Consider the following 20,031-nt stretch of genomic DNA (forward strand, 5'->3'; position numbering starts at 1 on the left):
ATTGGGAGGCGGCAGTAAATGGTACAATTGGGGATGACAGCTGTACATTGTGGAATTGGGAGGCAGCAGTAAATGGTACAATTTGGGAGGGCAGCTGTACATTGTGGAATTGGGAGGCGGCAGTAAATGGTACAATTGGGGAGGGCAGCAGCACATTGTGGAATTGGGAGGCAGCGGCAGTAGATGGTACCATTGTAGAGGGCAGCTGTACATTGTGGAATTGGGAGGCAGCAGTAAACGGTACAATTTGGGAGCGAAGCATCAGGTTGTGGAATTAGGAGGTAGAATTACATGTTAAAATTGGGGAAGACAGTGGGAAACTGTGGAATTGGGAGGTGGCAGTAAATAGTACATTTGCGGATGTCATCAGCACATTGTGGAATTGGGAGGCAGCAGTAAATTTTTCAGTTGGGAAGAGCAGCAGAATATCATGGAATTGTGCAGCGGCACCAGTAAATGGTACAATTGGGGAGGGCAGCATTTAATTGTGGACTAGAAGGCAACAGTAAATGGTACAATTGGGGAGGGCAGCAGTCCATTGTGGAATTGGGAGGGCAGCAGTAAATCGTACAATTGGGGAGGACAGCCATTCATTGTGGAATTGGGAGGGAGAATTACATGTTAAAATTGGGGAGGGCAGTAAATGGTACAATTGGAAATGGCAGCAGTACATAGTAGAATTGAAAGGCGGCAGTAAATTGTTCAAAGGGAGGGCAGTAGTATATTTTGAATTGGGAGGCAGCAGTAAATATTACAATTATGGAGAGAAGCAGGACATTTTGGAATTGGGAGGAGGCGCCAGTAGAAGGTACCATTGTAGAGGGTAGCTGTACATAGTGGAATTGGAAGGCAGCAATAAATGGTACAACTGGGGAGCGCAGCAGGACATTGTGGAATTTGGAGGCAGCAATAAATCTACAAGACACATGGCAGCAAATGGCCAAGACCTCTTCGGCTGCACTTCCCAAACCCACGACCTCTTCCACCTAGAAAGAAAAGGGGAGCAGGCGCATGGGAACACAACCACCTCCAAATGCCGGTCATGGTCAAACACCATCCTGACTTAGAAGTATATCGCTGATCTTTCATCGTCGCTGGGACAAAATCCTGGATGTCCCTACCTAACAGCACTGTGGGAGTACCATCACCACATGGACAGCAGCTGTTCAAGAAGGCGGCTCACCACCACTTTCTCAAGGACAACTAAGAATGGGCATTAAAGGCTGGCATTGCCAGCGACGCCCTGATCCCATAAAAGAATAATAAAAAATTGTACATGGCAGCTGTACATTGTGGGATTGGGAGGCGGCAGTAAATGTTCCAATTGGGGAGGGCAGCTGTACATTGTGGAAATGGGGGCAGAAGTAAATGGGAGCATTGAAGAGGGCAGCAGTACATTGTGGAATTGGGAGGCAGCAGTAAATTGTACAAATGTGGAGGGCAGCAGTACATTGTGGAATTGGGAGGAGACAGTGAATGGTAAAATTGGGGAGGGCAGCAGTACATTGTGAAATTGGGAGGAGACAGTAAATGGTAAAATTGGGGAGGGCAGCAGTCCATTGTGGAATTGGGAGGAGACAGTAAATGGTAAAATTGGGGAGGGCAGCAGTACATTGTGGAATTGGGAGGAGACAGTAAATGGTAAAATTGGGGAGGGCAGCAGTCCATTGTGGAATTGGGAGGCAGCAGTAAACGGTACAATTGGTTAGTGCAGCAGGACATTGTGGAATTGGGAGGCAGCATTAAATGGTACAATTGGTTAGTGCAGCAGGACATTGTGGAATTGGGAGGCAGCAGTAAACGGTACAATTGGTTAGTGCAGCAGGACATTGTGGAATTGGGAGGCAGCAGTAAATGGTACAATTGTAGAGAGCAGCACTATATTGTTGAATTGGCAGATGATGTTAAATAGTACAATTTGGGAGAGCAGCATTTGCTTGTTTAATTGGGAGACAAGCGTAAATGTTACAATTGGGGAGGGCAGCCGTACATTGTGGAATTGGGACACGGCAGTAAATGTGACTATTAGGGAGGGCAGCAGTACATTCTGGATTTGGGAAAACAGCAGTAAGTGGTACAATTGAGGAGGGCAGCGACACATTTTGGAATTGGGAAGCAGTGGTACTCGATGCAATTGGAGAGGGCAGCAGGACATTGTGGAATTGGGAGGCGGCAGTAAATGAAACTATTGGGGAGGGCAGCAGGACATTGTGGAATTGGGAGACAGCAGTAAATGGTACAATTGGGGAAGGAATCAGTACATTGTGGAATTGGGAGACAGCAGTAAATGAAACAATTGGGGAAGGAATCAGTACATTGTGGAATTGGGAGACAGCAGTAAATGATACAATTGGGGAAGGCAGCAGTACATTGTGGAATTGGGAGACAGCAGTACATGATACAATTGGGGAGGGCAGCAGGACATTGTGGAATTGGGAGGTAGCAGTAAATGGTACAATTGGGGAGGGCAGCAGTACATTGTGGAATTGGGAGGCCTCAGTAAATGTTACAATGGTGGAGCAGTGCACTACATTGTGGAGCTGGGATGTGGCTTCAAATTGTATATTTGGGGAGGGCAGCAGTATATTGTGGAATTGGGAGGCTGCAGTAAATGCTAAAATTGAAGATGGCACCAGTGTATTGTGTTATTGGGAATGCAGCAGTAAGTGGCGCAATTGAGGAGGGCAGCGGCACATTGTGGATTTGGGAGGCGGCAGTTAATGGGATTATTGGGGAGGGCAGAAGTACATTGTGGCATTGGGGCAATTGGGGAGGGCAGCAGTCTATTGTAGAATTGGGAGGCAGCAGTAAATGTTAGAATTGGGGAGGGCAGCAGCTCATTGTGGAATTGGGAGGCAGCAGTAAATGTTACAATTGGGGAGGGCAGCAGAACATTGTGGAATTCGGGGCTGCAGAAAATAGTACAATTGGAGAGAAAAAGAGAGACAGATAGAGCAATGGTGAAGGCCAGGCGAGTGACTGTGTGAGGGAAAGACGTGGACTGGACCAGTAGACAGAGTGAGTAAGTTATAGATAGAGAGAGGAAGAGAGAGAGAGTGATGTGAGGCATTCCAGGCGAGAGAGTGAGCGAGAATTTTCTACAGGTAACCAATGACAGTGTGCTACAATGAACAATGTGTCTCTATGCTTGTGTTACTATCTACTGTGGGTTTGTTGGAGAATGTCATTGCACAAATAATGTTTCTGCTAGTAATTCCATTTGTGCACGGTGTTCTGTGATTCAGTTAATATTTGCATAATGACTGGGTTAATATTTAGAGGGGGTTTATATCCCGCTCATTGTAAATATAAGCATGGGTCTAGGGGTAGTATTTTGTTGATTAATATGAGCGCTTGGCAGTATTACAGCATGGTCAGAGTGTGTCAGTGATTGTGTTAATATAAAACTGTAAGCACTTGCGGTGTGTTAAAATTTCTGAAGTCAGTGGGAGTGTTTAACAGCTCAAAGGATGTCTCCGGCTCTGGGTTGTGTTGTACACAATGTGTTAGTGAGTGTGCTAATATTAACTCATATCACTCGCCCCACGGGTGAGACTGGGTCAGACAGAATATGAGGCCGGACTAAGTTCGCATGCAGGAACTTCTTCAGTTCTTCTCATCCTTTAATGAATTTTACAATTAAAGTAAATGGATATTTCACCACTTTTATCAACTGCTGTCTGAACTTAGTCTGTGTCACGGCATAAATGCAAGTGTTTGTGCAGCAACTCAGGAGCTGGAGCATTTGTCCCAAATCTGGTAAATATACAGGTAGAGATAAAAAGTAATCTACCAATCGCCACACCCGATTATATATAGAATACACCATCAGCACTGACCATAACAGTATGAAATTGCACGAAATAGCAAACAGTAAAATGATGGATTTCTTTCGGCTCTCCATCTCTGGGTCTCTGGGACTCTCCCCAGTGCTGGGACCCCGGAGCCTCCTGCGGGCTCTGCTGGCCACTAAAATGTGTCTGACGGTGACAGCATTGAGCAGCAGAATCAGAACAAATGGGACCCCCGGGGTGAGAATATAATGAAGGAACTCGATTGTTCCCCAGACCCGTGAAAGCTGAACATCGAATGTTACATCACAGAACCAGGGGACGTTCTTTGCCCCATATTCATCTGTCAACATAAAATACCAGAAAACGTTCTTTAAACAGCTCAGCACAGTCACGGTTCCTAGAACCACAGCCGCCGTTTTCTTGGTGCAATATTTTGTTTTCAGCTTCTGGCAACAAATTGCCACAAAACGATCAAAGGTGAAAGTGACAGTGAACCAGACAGAACAGTCTGTGACTGCATAAAGCAGGACGGCGTGGATATTACAGACGGGGATAGAATACACAGGAGAAAGTGGTTTCTTATATGACATCGGAATCTGCCTCAATATCAGGTCGAAGATAAAGACCAGTAAATCCGCCGCTGCCATGGCCAGCAGGTAGCGAGTGACACATGTGGAGAGACCGCATTTTCCCCGAGACAGGATCACAATGGTCACTAAGTTAACTGTGGGGAAGGGAAATAAACAGGGGAGATTTACATCAGGCTGGCAGCAAAAGGAGCAGTTTGATAGAATTCGGTGTGTACTGTGCAACTAATTACCAACATTCATTGATAAAATCTAATTATATTACCTTTGAAGCTGTGAAATTTTATTGTAAGAATAATTAACCAATAAATTAAATGAGAATCAATACATGAAATCCATACATGTTTGCTCACTGACAGATGAAATGATACAGCTACCTTTAGCGCAACATTTAAAAAGCACTAGCTGAGGTACCAGGGATGCAAAGATCCAGAACGTCTCAGGAATAGATTGGGAAAAGCAGATTAGCAAACTTCAGAAAGGTAGTGAATTTAGTGAGTGTGCCCGGGATAGTGTTCTGTAACAATATGTTCTATAACCAACAAGTGGCATGTCATGTTAGATTTAGTAATGAATAATGAGCCAGATTTACTTAACAGACTGACGATGTGGAACATTTTTCTAATAGTGATCATAACACGATCGAGTTCAATGAAGAGAAATGCGAAATGCTACTAAGATTCTAGGTTTAGGTAAGGCCGACTTCAACGGGATGTGGGAGAGAGTGTGAACAGTAAACTGGGAAAAACTGTTAATGGGTAAAACAACAGACAATCAGTGGGGATGTTCCAAAAGAATTTCAGCTGATACAGGACCAGTTTATACCCCTGAGGGGCAAGAGATCGGTTTGTCATTATCAGCCCTGGACGTCTAAAGCGGTAAGGGGCAGCATGGAAATAGATTACAAAGCCTATAAACTTGCACAAAATAGCACAGATCCTGGCGAATGGGAAAGATGCAAAGAACAGCAAAGAGTCACAGAACAGATATTAAGTGCCACAAAACGGTGCATGAAAAGAAACTTGCAATGGATATCAAAATCAATACAACGAATTTTTACAGTTACATTAGGAAAGTAGGTTAGTCAGGAGAAATGTTGAACCCTTCATAACTGAAAGCGGTGATATTGTCAAAGATAATAAGGAAAAGGCAAACAGATTGAATACATCTTTGTGTCAGTATTTACAGTAGATGAAGCGGGTAGCATGCCGGAAATCACAAGGAAAATAATATTGAATCACAGACAGGGCCACAATAAAATTAACGTCATAAAATAATAGTTATAAATAAAATAATGATTCTAAAGAGTGACACATCCCCAGGAACATATGGGGCATCAACTATTCAGAGTTTTTATTAACGACGTAGATGATGGCATAGAAAGTCATATGTCAAAATTTGCGGAAGACACAAATTTAGGTAGCAATGTCGGCAGTGTAGATGAAAGCCCAAAATTACAATGGGATATCGATAGATTAACTGAATTGGCAAAACTTTGGCAAATGGATTTTAAAGTAGGCAAATGTGAGGTTTTCCATTTCGGATGTTAAAAGTATAGAGCGGAGTACTTTCTTAAAGGTGAAAAGCTAAAAGGAGTGGCGGTCCAAAGAGACGGGGATGCATCTATAAAGTTCATTAAAATTTTATCGACACCTACAGAAAATAAACAAAAATGCTAATGGAATGTTGGTCTTTATAACTAAAGTACGAGATTACAAGGGGGTAGACATTACTTTGCAGCTATATAAAGCACTGGTTAGAACACACCTGGAGTAAAGTGAGAATTTCTGTGCACCCGACCATTGTAACAATATATCGGCCTTGGAGGAAGTGCAGCGGAGATTTATCAGAATGACACCCGGACACATCTGGTTAAATTACAGACAGAAATGACACAAATTAGGATTGATTCCCTTAGAATTTAGAAGGTGATTTGATCGAAGTTTTCCTGATATTAAGATGAACAGATTGGTACATAGGCAGAGACTATTTCCCCTGGTTGGGGATTCTAGGACTAAGGAGCATCGTACAAAAATTAGAGCCAAACCTTTCAGGAGTGAAGTTAGGAAACACTTCTACACACACAGTGTGGTAGACGTTTGGAACTATATTCCACAGATGGAAGTTGATGCTAGATCAATTGTTAATTTTAAATCTGAGATAAATAGATTTTTGTTAACCAATGTTATTAGGGGATATTCGGCAAAATCTGGTATATGGAGTTAGGTCGCAGATCAGTCATGATCTCATTAAATGTCGTAACAGGTTTGAGGTGCTAAATGGTTTACTCATCTTCCTATGTTCCTATGTTATTTTACTCTTACAAAACTTCGTGTCCCGTGAAAAGTCAGAATATTGAGCGGTGCAGTTCGCTTCTGTGCCCTGTGTTAGGGATGTCGATATCCCACTTGGATTCCTGATCTTGGTTTGAATATTTTTTATGTATAGAACAATAGAAGAATGCAACAGCAACATACAGAAACTGCAACCTTGGCGTGCAGTAATTACAGTCCATTGTATTTAAAATGTATGGATGTAATAGGACATTGTTAATATAAGTACAAGTGAACTCCAGTTATAAAGACAAGTGGGATATAAGAAGTGCCTTGAACATTGAGATTACCACATTTTTGCTGAAATATAAAAATAGTAGCACATTGAAAGGAAGATTTTCCAAATAACATTGCAAAGAATGGAATCTGAATTAAAATAAATAGTTATCATTGACAGTGAATGTCTCACTAACTGCATTTATCAACATCGAATTCTAATGAATTATACAACAGGCAAATTGATACCGAACGCTTTTGTAAAGTATCTGAACACAAATGGAAGAGAATTATCCTTGTACTGTTCACATGTTGGTTTTCAGCATTGTGCAGAGAATATTAGAGGACAGAATATCAAAGGATTGCGTTAACCTCAGCTGGGATTGTTGATCCTGAATACAGCAGGAGGCAATAGAGAACCACTCTATGTCTCACTGAGAGATCCACTGAACTGTGCCAAACGTGTATTTGACTCAATTGTACGTTGAAAACAAAGATTGCAAATAACTATATTAAAACCTGTCTGAATGAACATTTCATGCGAATGTGAATTATCCTTGTAATTCTGTTCCAAACTTCAGAAGCAGTGCCACTAATGCAGAACTGGCGATGGTGAAAATTGAGACAGTGACTGAAACTGACTGATTAGCGGATATTTCACACATTTAAGATACGTATAGGACCTGCCAGGATTTGTTCCTGTGACTGTCTGTGTGGAGTTTGCACATTCTCCCCGTGTTTGCGTGGGTTTTCTCCGGGTGCTCCGGTTTCCTCCCACAGTCCAAAGATGTGCGGGTTAGGTTGATTGGTTATGATAAATTGACCCTTAGTGTTAGGGGGATTAAATACGTGGGTTTACAGGGATAGAGTGGGACATGTGTTGGTGTCGGGGTTACGGGGATCGGGTGGGATATGTGTCGGTGCAGGCTCGATGGGCCGAAATGGCCTCTATCTGCACTGTGGGGTTTCTGTGATTCCATGATTCTGTGATTCTGTGACTCTGTGCAATTAACCACAGCGAGCATTATATGAAAACAAAAGCAAAATACTGTGGATACTGGAAATCTGAAATGAAAACAGGAAATGTTGTAAATACTCAGCAGGTGCGGCAGCATCTGTGAGAGAGAGAAACAGAGTTAACGTTTCAGGTCGATGACTTTTGCCATTAGGTGAAAAGTCTCCTAAACCAAGAACACATTATTCTGAACTGTTAGAAATGTTCAGTGTGGACAACAGATGGAAAATCGTTAAATAAAGGGCCTGGTATAATATCTTTGAATGAAATGAACATAGAATATTCAATCTTGGTAACACTCTATCGCGTTCAGAATCAATAGCGGACAGCAGCGGGGGAAGCATGGTGAATGACAAGGAATATGGGAAGAAGGAGAAAAATACAGTTATGCATTATTTACAGAATTAAAAGCTGGATACAGAGTCTTACCACGGACACCAACAACAGCGAGGGCTGTTGGGTGGGGGAGTAAATTACAAGAATATGTAAATCTGTTAAACATAACTTACAGAATTAATTATTAGATATAGATTCTTAACAGGAGCACCAAATTTAGCGAGGCTGTTCGAGTATTTTTTATATAACAACCCATGTATTAACAACGATAAAAAGAAAGAAAGATTTGCATTTAGATGATATATACGATTCAGCAAATTGAAACACAAAATATCATTAATAACTGAATATCCCACTGTAAATAACAAGAATCATACTACAGTGTAACATTGTTTATGGAATTTATTATTGGGCATTGATACTTACGCGGAACACCCACAGCAGCGAGGAGGGGATAGTAAATCTTTCCTATTTCATAAAATAAGTTTACAATCCGCATATCTTCAAGCCAATTATCAGGAAGGGGCGGGGGCGGAGGCACAAACATGTCTTCACTTCTGTGAGTCGCTGGTAGTCCTTGTGCTGGAGGCAGCGCGCTGCCTGTGTGAGGTGTCACAGTGAAGGGAGCTCCTTCTTTATAGCAGAGAGAAATCCCCGAGTGACATCATTAGGCCTCACTGTAACTGGCATTAATTACAGTCATTGAACAAACAGACTCATTGACCCAATGTCACCACAACACGTTACTGCAACACAATCTAACTAACCAGATTGTACACAGTGTTAAATTAAAAGGGAGCGAATGCCTAATATTTCACCCGACCATAAAATACTGAGACAGAACAAAGGGAGCAGAGTTTATCTTCCTGTATTTCACAAAACATGAGAACAAAAACGAGAATGTTACAGAAAACAAGATGAATAAAATAAGAAGGAAGGCGGAACTGCACCAATCCTGTTACCAGATTTATTCAAACCCAGTCCATCATAGTAAAAATTGTCACCATCAATAAACATTCCTAAACGCCAGGATCTTAGAGATGAACACAGTGATGGAGAGATTTTAATCGCCCATGACAATGTACGGGCCTCAGTCCAGGATTTACATACCCTGGGCTAACTAGCTTACTTTGTATTTATTCCCTGGTCCACTGCGATTACACTGTTGCTGGCTCAGTCCAGGAATATCAATCCCAAGCCAGCTAGATTAAATTTCTCATGCCTCAGTTCAGTAATTTCATACCTTCCACCGGCTGGATTACATTGCTCCTCCCTCAAAAAGGGAATTCCATTCCTAGGACCGTCTAGACTGCATTGCTCCAACCTCAGTCCAAGAATATTATTCACCGGGCCGCCTACATTGCACTGCTCCTGCTACAGCATATAATGTAAAATCCCTGCAACGCCTAGATTACACTGCCCCCGCCTCAGTCCGAGAAATTCATTGCCATAGAGGGGTACATTACAATGCTCTTATCTGAGTTGAGGAATTTTATTATCTGGACCAGCTAGATCACACTACTGCCGCCTCAATTCCGGTGTTTAATTCTCTGGGCCGCCTGGATTACATGCATACCTCGTCAATCAAGGAATAGAATTCCCAGGGTACATACATTACACTGCTCCCGCCTCAGTCCAGTTATTTCATTTTCAAGGCCGCCAAGTTTAAACAGTTTACATCTGAATCCAGAAATGTAATTCCACGGAACGCCTAGATTTCACTGCTCCCGCCTCAGTCAAAGTATTTTAACCACAGGGCTGACGATATTACACTCCTCCTGCCTCAATCCAGGAATTTAATCCCCTGGACAGCCTAGACTTCGCTTCTCCCGCCGAAAACCTGGAATTTCAATGTCCCGGTCTCCAAGATTTATTTTTTTCGTTCCTGGGATGCGGTCGCTGCTGCAAATGCCAGCATTTATTGCCCATGCCTAGTTGTGCTGGAGAACGTGGTGGTGAGCCGTCTTAGTGAACTGCTACAGTCAGTGCCGTGAAGGTGCTCCCACAATGCTGTTAGGAAGGGAGTTCAAGCATTTTGACCCAGCAACAATGAAGGAACAGTGATATATTTCCAAATCAGGATGGTGTTTAGGGGAACCTGGAGGTGATGGTGTTGCCATGAGCCCGCTGCCCGAGCTCTTCTAGGTGGTACAGGTCGTGTGTTACTGAGGTGCTATCGAAGAAGCCTTGGCAAGTTGCTGCAGTGCATCTTGTAGACGGTAAACACTGCAGCCACGGTACGCTTGTGGGGCAGGGAGTGAATATTTAAGGTGGTGAATGGGGTGTCAATCAAGTCCTTCTTCTTGAGTGTTATTGGCGCTGCACTCATCCAGGCAAGTACAGAGTATTCCATCACACTCTTTGCCTTGTCGGCAAAAGGCTCTGGGGAGTCAAGAGGTGAGTCACTCCGCGCAGAATACCCAGCCTCTGACCTATTCTTGCAGCCATCGTATTTATGTGGCTTGTCCAGTAGTTTTTCTGGTCAATGGTGACCTCCAGGCTGTTGAAGGTGGGGGATTCGGCCATGGTAATGCTGTTGACACTTAAGTGGCGGTGGTTAGGCTCTCTATTGTTGGTGGAAATCATTGCCTGGCACTTGTGTGGCGCAAATGAAACTTGATACTTATCAGCCCAAGCCTGAATCTCATCCAAATTCCATGGCTCCCGCCTCAGTCCAAGAATTCTATTCCAAGGTCTGTTAAGATTACACTGATCCAGCCTCAATCCAGTAATGTCCTTCCAGGTGCTTTCTCTATTGCTTTGCTCCCACCACCCATCATGAATTTCATTCCAAGGACAGCCTAGCTTACAATGATCCTGCCGCAGTCGAGAAGTTTCGTTGTGAAGGCTGCTCAGTTTACACAGCTCTCATCTCAGTCCTGCTATTTCATTGAACCGGCAGCCAAGATTTAACTACTCCCGCCTAAAGCCATTAACCATGCCCAGGGTCACCGACATTAGAATGCTGCCGTCACACTGCAAGAATTGTCATTCCCAGGGCCGCCCAGTTTACACTGCTCCTGCCTCAGTGCAGTGATGACATTCCCAGGCCTTCTTACATAACACTGCTCCCCGCCTCAGTCCAGGAATGTTATTCACAGGGCCGCCCTGATTGCACTGATTCCGCCTTAGTTCAGGCAAATCGATCCCAGAGCCACCTAGAAAACACTGCTCTAGCCTCAGTCCAGGAATGTTATTCACAGGCTACCAAGATTTGCTACCCCTCCTGCAGTCCAGTTATTTCATTCCCAGGGCAGTCTAGATTTCACTGCTCCAGCCTTACTCATGGAATTTCATTCCCATGGCAGCCAAGATGAAACTGCTGATACCTCTGTCCAGGTACTTCATTCACTGGCCTCCCTGTTCGAAGAATTGAATTCACAAATCCATGCAGATTACACTGCTCCCGCCTCAGTCCCGCAATTCCAATCCTAGGACAGATTGATTACATTGGTCATCCCTTAATAGAGAAAAGACATTCTCTGGGCCACCAAGATTTCCATCCCCCGCCTCAATCCGGAATTTTCCATGCCATGGATGCCATATTACATTGTTCCTATCTGAGTCCAGGAATTGTATTCCCTGTGCCACCTAGTTTACATTGCTGCCGTCTCTGTCCAGGAACTTTATTCCGTAGGCAGTGTGTGTTAACCTGCTCCCGCATCAATCCAGGAATTTCAGTCCAAGGTTCACCAAGATTTTGTTTTGTATGTTGCGGGCTTGTGGTCGTCGCTGGAAAGGCCAGCATTTAATGCCCATTCCTAAATGTCCCTGACAAGATGGTGGTGGACTGCCTTATTGAACCACTGCAGTCTGTGTGGCGAAGGTACTCCCACAATGCTGTTAGAGAGTGAGTTCCAGGAGCTTTACCCAGCAACGATGGAGGAAAGGTGGTATATTTCCACGTCAGAAAGATGTGTGACTTGGAGGGCAACTTGGAGGTGATTGGTGCTCCCATGAGTCTACTGCACTTGTCCCTCTCGGTGGTAGCGGTCGTGAGCTTGGGAGGTGCGTCGAAAAAGGCTTGGCAAGTTGCCACAGTGCATTTGTAGATGATGCACACTGCAGCAATGGTACGCCAGTGGTGGAGGGAAGGAAGGATTAAGATGGTGGATAGGGTGCCAATCAAGAGTGCTGCTTTGTCGTGGATGGTGTGGAGCTTCTTGAGTGTTGTTGAAGATGCACATCTTCCAGGCAAATGTAGAATTTTCCATCATACACGTGAATTGTGCCAAGTAGATGGTGGGAAGGCTTTGGGGAGTCAAGAGGTGAGGGAGTCGCAGCAGAATACCCATCCTCTGACCTCTGTTGTAACTGCAGTATTTATGTGGCTGGTCCAGTAATGCTTCTGGTAAATGTTGAACCCCAAAGGTTGTTGATGGTGCTGAATTTGGCGATTGTAATTTCGTTCAATGTCAAGTTGCTGTGGTAAGATATTTTCTTATTGGTGACAGTCAGTGCCTGGCACTTGTGTGGTGCGAATATTGCTTGCTACTTATCAGCCCAGGCCTGAATGTGATGCAGATTACACCACTCCCGCCTTAGTCCAGGAAGTCCATTCCTTGGTCCGCCCTATTTACACTGCCCCCGCCTCTGTCCGGGAAAATAATTCCCTAGAAGACCTGGATAAAACTGCTCCCGTGTCAATCCAAGTATTTAACTCCAAGAGCTGCCTAGATTAAAATGCTCCTCCCTCAGTCCAGGAATTTCATTCCCAAGCCGCTCGCCTTAAATAGCGCCCATCTGAATCCCAGATACTTTATTCCCAGGACCACCTAGTTTTCACTGCTCTCGCCTCAGTCCAATAATTTAATTCCAACGGTCACGGAGATTGCACTGCTCCCGCCTTAATCCAGGAAAATCGTCACCAGGGCCGCCTGCACAACACTGCTCCTCCCACAGTCCAGAAATTTCATTCCCAGTGCCTCCTATATTGCAATCACCCACCTCAGTCCTGTTTCATTCTGAGAGCTGCATAGATTACAATGTTCATGCCTCAGCCCAAGAATTTCGTTCCCTGGACTGTCAATTAACACTGCTCCCGCCTCATTCCAGGAATCTGATTCCCATGGCCGCCTAGATTACACAGCTCCCACCTTACCCTGTGAATTGTATCCAAGTGCCACCAAGATTGCACTGCTCTCGTCTCAGTCTAGTTTCATTCACAGGGCCACTTAGGTTACACTGCTCCCACTTCAGATTAAAAATTTCCTTCCCAGGTTCACCTGCTTCACGCCAGGAATTTGATCACAAGGTCCGCCTACATTATACTGCCCCTACCTAGTCCAGGAATTTCATTGCCAGTGCGGCCTATATTGCAATCCTCCCACCTCAGTCCAGTTTCATTCACAGAGCTGCATAGATTACACGGGTTGTGCCTCAGTCCAGGAATTTCATTCCCAGTGTCAACTGGATTCCACCACGCCCACCCCAAACCAGGAATTACATTCCCAGGGCAGTCTACATTATACAGTTCTTGCCTCACTCCAGGAATTTTAGTTCCAGGGCCAACAAATTTACGCTTCTGTAGCCTCAGTTCAGGTTCATTCCCAGAGCAGCGTATATTACACTAGCCCTGCCTCAGTCCAGGAATTTTGTTCTTTAGGCTATCTAGTTTACAGTGCTCTCAACTAAATCAAATAACTTAATTCCCTCCATCTCCTAGATTGCACTGCGCCCACTCCAATCCAGGGATTTCACTTCCAGGGCAGCCAAGATTATACAGCTCTCGACTCATACCAGGAATTTTAATCTCAGGGCCCCTAACTTTACACTGCTACTGCCTCAGTCCAGGAATTAAATACCCAGCCCGTGAACATTACACTGCTCTCGCCTTAGTCCAAGAATTACATTCCCAGCCCATCTAAATTCCACTGCTATCGCCTCAGTCCAGGGATGACATTTGTAGCCCAGCTAAATTACAGTGCTATCGCCTTAGTCCAAGAATTACATTCCCAGCCCATCTAATTACACTGAGCCCACCTCAGTCTAGGAATTACAATCCCATGACAGCCTCGCTTACACTGCTCCCGCCTCAGTCCTGGAACTGCATGGCCAGTGCCGCATATGTTAAAATGCTCACACATCATGTCAGTTTCATTCACAGACCTGCACACTGCTACCGCCCCAGTCCAGGAATTGCAATAACAGGGTCACCAAGTCTCAGCTGCTACTCCCTCATTTCAGGAATTTCATTCCCTGCTAATTCTAGATTTCATTGTTCAGGCATCAGTCCAGGAAATGCTTTGCCAGGCCCACTAGATTACACTGCTCCCACCTCAGTTCAGTTTGTTTCCCAGGGCCATGTAGATTACTGCGCTACCCCCTCAGACCAGTAGTTTAATTCCCAGAGTCTCCGAGATTGCAATGCCCAAGCCTCAGTCCAGGAAATGTATCTCCAGGGCCGTCTAATTTACACTGCTCCTCCCTCAGTACTTGAATTTCGTTCCCAGTGCCGCGTATATTGCAATGTTCCCACCTCAGTCCAGTTTCTTTGATGGAGCTGCATGTATTACACTGTTCCAACGTCAGACCAGAAATTTCGTTCCCTGCCCAGCCTGGATTACACACCTCCCGCCTCACTCCATGAACTGTATCCCAGGGCCTTCTAGTTTACACTGCTCCCATCTCAGGCCAATTTTCCTTCAAAAGTTCACGTCGATACTGGAGCATTTGCGATACTGACGAAGTCATGGATAGCACGTTTCATCAGCTGGACACACGGCAGGTAAACGCTGCACAGGCAGGAAGTGAATGGGTGATCGCCAGGCAGAATAGTAGGCACAGGCAGCTAGTGCAGTGGTAGTTGTGACCATACCCCTCTCAAACAGATATACTGCTTTGGATATTGTTGATGGAGAAGAATTATCGGGGGAAGTCAGCAGCAGCCATCTTCCTGGCACCAGTGGTGGTTTTGCTGCAAAGAACAGGAGGAAAAACAGCGGGAGAGCTTTCCTGATAGGAGATTCTATTGTAAGGGTGATGCACGTTTCTGCGGCCGTAAACGAGACTCCAGGATGATATGTGGGCTCGCCTGTGCAAGGGTCAAGGATGTCTCAGAGCGGCTGCAGGGCATTTTTTGAGGGGGAAGATGTACAGCCAGTTGCCGAGGTGCATAAATTTACCAATGATATAGGTAAAAAGCGGGATGAGGTCCAAAAAACTGAATATAGGACGTTAGGAGGTAAATTAAAAAATAGGACCTCAAGGGCAGCACAGTGGCATAGTGGTTAGCACTGTTGCCTCACAGCGCCAGGGACCCGGGTTCGAATCCGGCCTCGGGCGACTGTCTGTGTGGAGTTTGCACATTCTCCCCGTGTTTGCGTGGGTTTCCTCCGGGTGCTCCGGTTTCCTCCCACAGTCCAAAGATGTGCGGGTTAGGTTGATTGGCTATGATAAAAAATTGACCCTTAGTGTTAGGGGGGATTAAATACGTCCGTTTACAGGGATAGGGTGGGATATGTGTTGGTGTAGGGGTTACGGGGATCAGGTGGGATATGTGTCGGTGCAGGCTCGATGGGCCGAAATGGCCTCTATCTGCACTGTGGGGTTTCTGTGATTCTGTGATTCTGTGAAGGTATTAACCTCAGAATTGCTACCAGTGCCATGTGCTAATCAGAGTAGAAATAGAAGGATATTTCAGGTGGATACGTGGTGAAAGGAATGGTGCAAGTGGGTTGGATTCAAAATTCTGGGATATTCAACCGGTTCTGGGGGAGGTGGGACCACTACAAAATGTACGGTTTGCACGTGGGCAGGCCCGGGAGAGATGTCCTAGGGTCAGTGATTGCTAGTGCTTTTAGTGAGGGTTTAAATTAGAATGGCAGGGGTTGGGAACCTGTGCAGTGAGACAGAGGAAAGGAAAGCAAGGATAGAAGCAACAGACAGGAAGGAGAATGGCAAAAGTGGCAGTTAGAGAAATAAAGTGTGTAAATCATACATGGCCACAGTAAATGATGATTCTAAATGGTCTAAGAGTTTTACAAAAACAAGCATGAAGGCTTAGTGTTTAATGCGAGGAGCATTCATAATAAGTTGGATAAATTAGCTGCACAAATAGATGTAAATGGATATGATATAATTCGGATTACGGAGACATGGCTCCAGGGTGACCAAGGCTGGGAATTTAACATCCAGGGGTATTCAATATTCAGGAAAGATTGGCAAAAAGAAAAATGAGGTTGGATAGCATTGCTGGTTATGGAGGAAATTAACACAATAATAAGGAAGGATATTAGATCTGATGATGTGGAATCTGTATGGGTAGAGTTGAGAAATATCAAGGGGTTAAAAACGTGAGTGGGAGTTGTATACAGACCCACAAACAGTAATGCTGAGGTTGGGGATGGCAGTAAATAGGAAATTAGACATGCGTGCAATAAGGACACAGCAGTTATCAAGGGTGACTTTAATCTAAATATCGATTGGGCTAACCAAATTAGTAACAATACTGTGAAGGAGGAACTCCTAGAATGTACATGGGATTGTTTCCTGCACTCACATTTCGAGGAACCAACTAGAGATCAGGCCATTTAGACTCTGTATTATGTAATGAGAATGGATCATTAGCAATTTTTTTGTGCGAGTCCACTTGGGGAGGAGCGATCATAATATGATAGAATTCTTCATTAAGATGGAGAATGAACTATTTATCACAGAGACTAGGGTCGAGAGCTTAAATAAAGGAAAATACGATAGTATGAGGCGCGAGCTGGCTATGTTGGATTGGGGAACGTTATTAAAGGTTTGACGGTGGATAGGCAATGGCAAAAATTTAAAGATTGCAATATGAACTGCAGAATTTGTTCATCCCGGTTTTGCATAAAAAATTTAAAAAGGTGACTCAATCGTGGCTAGCAAGGCATATTAGGGATAGCAAATGATCCAAAGAGAGGATATGTAAATTGGCCAGAAAAAGACGCAAATCTGAGGATTGGGAGCAGTTTAGGATTCAGCAAAGGAGGACAAAGGGATTAATAAAGAGGGGGAAAATAAAGTATGAGAGTAAGCTCGCAGAGAACATAAAAAATGATTGTAAAAACTTCTATAGATATGTGAATAGAAAAATATTGTTGAAGTCAAGCGTAGGTCCCTTGCAGTCAGAGTCAGGGGAATTTATAAAGGGGAACAAAGAAATGGCAGACCAACTAAATACATACTTTGGTTCTGTCTTCACAAAGGAGGACACAAGTAACCTCCCAGAGATGTCCGGAGCATAGGGTCTAATGAGAGGGAGGAACTGAAAGAAATCAGTATTTGTAGGGAAATGGTGTTAGGGAAATTGATGGGATAGAAGGCCGATAATTCCCAAGGGCCTGATAATCTACATCCTAGGTTACTTAATAAAGTGGCACGAGAAATATTACATGCTTTGCTGGTTATCTTCCATAATTCTGTAGACTATGGAACAGTTCCCATGGATTGGAGGGTAGCTGCACAAATAGATGTAAATGGATATGATATATCCAATTTATAACGCCAATATTTAAAAAATGGTAGAGAGAAAACGGGAATTAAAGTCCAGTAAGACTGACATCGGTAGTGGGGACAAGGCTAGAGTCCATTATAAAATATGTAATAGCAGAGCACTTGAAAAACAGTGACAGGATTGGACAAAGTCAACATGGATTTACAAAAGGTACATAGATAAGGGAAAACCAGTGGATGTGGTGTATTTGGACATTCAGAAGGCTTTCGATAAGGTCCCGCATAAGATATTAGCATGCAAAGTTAAAGCACATGGGATTGGGGGTAAGGTATTGATTTGGATAGAGAACTGTTTGGCAGACAGGAAGCAAACAATTGGAACAAACGGGTCTTTTTCCGACTGGCATGCAGTGAATAGTGGGATACCGCAGGGATCGGTGCTAGGACCCCAGTTATTCACAATATATATTAATTATCTAGATGAGGGATCTAGATGTGATATCTCCAAGTTTGCAGACGATACAAAGCTGGGTGGGTGTGTGTGCTGTGAGGAGGATGCAGAGGACTGAGATGAGCAGGATTTTTTTAGGACTGAGATTAGCAGGGATTATTTCACCCAGAGAGTGGTTAACCTGTGGAATTCTCTACCACAGAAGGCAGTTGAGGCCAACTGATTAAATATATTCAAGAAGGAGTTACATATATTTGTTAAGGCTAAAGTGATCAAGATCAATGGGGAGCAAGCAGGGACATGGTACTGAATTTGGAAACATAGAAATATAGAAGATAGGAGCAGGAGTAGGCCATTCGGCCCCTCGAGCCCTCTCCGCCATTCAATGAGATCATGGCTGATCATCCAAATTCAGTACCCTGTCCCTGCCTTCTTCCCATATCCCCTGATCCATTTAGCATAAAGAAATATATCTAACTCGTTCTTGAATATATTTAATGAATTGGTCTCAACTGCCTTCTATGGTAGAGTATTCCACAGGTTCACCACTCTCTGGATGAAGAAATTCCTCCTCATCTCTGTCCTAAATGTCTTAGCCCTTATCCTTAGTCTGGTACCCCTGGTTCTGGAATCCCCGACCATCGGGGACATCCTTCCTGCATCAAGTCTGCCTAGTCCTGTTAGAATTTTATAAGTTTCAATGAGATCCCCACTCATTCTTCTGAACTCCAGCGAGTATAATCCCAATCGACCCAATCTCTCCTCAAATGTCATTCCTGCCATTCCAGATATCAGTCTGGTGAATCTTCGCTGCACTCCTCCAAGGCAAGAACATCCTTCCTCAGATAAGGCGACCAAAACTGCACACAGTACTCAAGATGTGGTCTCAACAAGGCCCTCTACAACTGCAGCAAGACATCCTTGTTCCTGTACTCGAACCCTCTCGCTATGAAGGCCAACATACCATTTGCCTTCTTAACTACCTGCTGCACCTGCATGCTTACCTGCAGCGACTGGTGCACAAGGACACCCAGGTCTCGTTGCATTTCCCCTTCTCCCAATCTATTGCCATTCAGATAATAATCTGCCTTCCAGTTTTACCCACGAAAGTGGATAGCCTCGCATTTATCCACATTATACTGCATCTGTCATGCATCTGCCCAATCACCAAGCTTGCCCAAATCATACTGGAGTTTCTCAGCATCCTCCTCACAGCACACACGCCCACCCAGCTTTGTGTCGTCTGCAAACTTGGAGATATTACATCTAGTTCCCTCGTCTAGATCATTAATAAATATTGTGAATAGCTGGGGTACTAGGAACGATCCCTGCGGTACCCCACTATTCTCTGCTGACCAATTGGAAAAAGACCCGTTTATTCCAACTCGTTGCTTCCTGTCTGAAAACCAGTTCTTTCTCCAAGTCAGTTCCTTACCTCCAATCCCATGTGCTTCAACTTTGCATGCTAATCTCTTCAGCGGCACCTTATCAAAAGCCTTCTGAAAGTCCAAATACACCACATCCACTGGTTCTCCCTTATCTACTCTGCCAGTTAAATCATCAAAAATATTCAGTAGATTAGTCAAGCATGATTTACCTTTTGCAAATCCATGTTGACTTTGTCCGATCCTGTCACTGTTTTACAAGTGCTCTGCTATTACATCTTTTATAATGGACTCTAGCATTTCCCCCACCACCGATGTTAGGCTTACTGGTCGATAAGTCCCCGTTTTCTCTCTACCAACTTTATTGAATAGTAGGGTAACACTAGCTACCCTCCAATCCATGGGTACTGTTCCAGAGTCTATAGAATTTTGGAAGATGACCAGCAATGCATCCAATATTTTTAGAGCCACTTCCTTACGTACACTAT

At 44.2% G+C, this 20,031-nt stretch overlaps 1 protein-coding gene across 1 annotated transcript; it reads right to left on the reverse strand.

The window, feature by feature from the left end:
- Window positions 1–2,280: 2,280 nt before the first annotated feature.
- On the reverse strand, window positions 2,281–8,874 carry LOC147091381 (putative G protein-coupled receptor 139). Its single transcript, XM_085976554.1, has 2 exons — window positions 8,708–8,874; window positions 2,281–4,518 (listed from the first exon to the last, which is right to left on the reverse strand). The coding sequence occupies exons 1-2, from the start codon at window positions 8,826–8,828 to the stop codon at window positions 3,617–3,619; spliced, it is 1,023 nt and encodes a 340-aa protein (XP_085832680.1). The 5' UTR covers window positions 8,829–8,874; the 3' UTR covers window positions 2,281–3,616.
- Between the last annotated feature and the right edge of the window lie 11,157 nt (window positions 8,875–20,031).

Source organism: Somniosus microcephalus, unplaced genomic scaffold (assembly GCF_052327205.1).
Source record: "Somniosus microcephalus isolate GS21.2 unplaced genomic scaffold, FLI_Smic_1.0 unresolved_chr3, whole genome shotgun sequence".
NCBI classification, from domain to species: domain Eukaryota; kingdom Metazoa; phylum Chordata; class Chondrichthyes; order Squaliformes; family Somniosidae; genus Somniosus; species Somniosus microcephalus.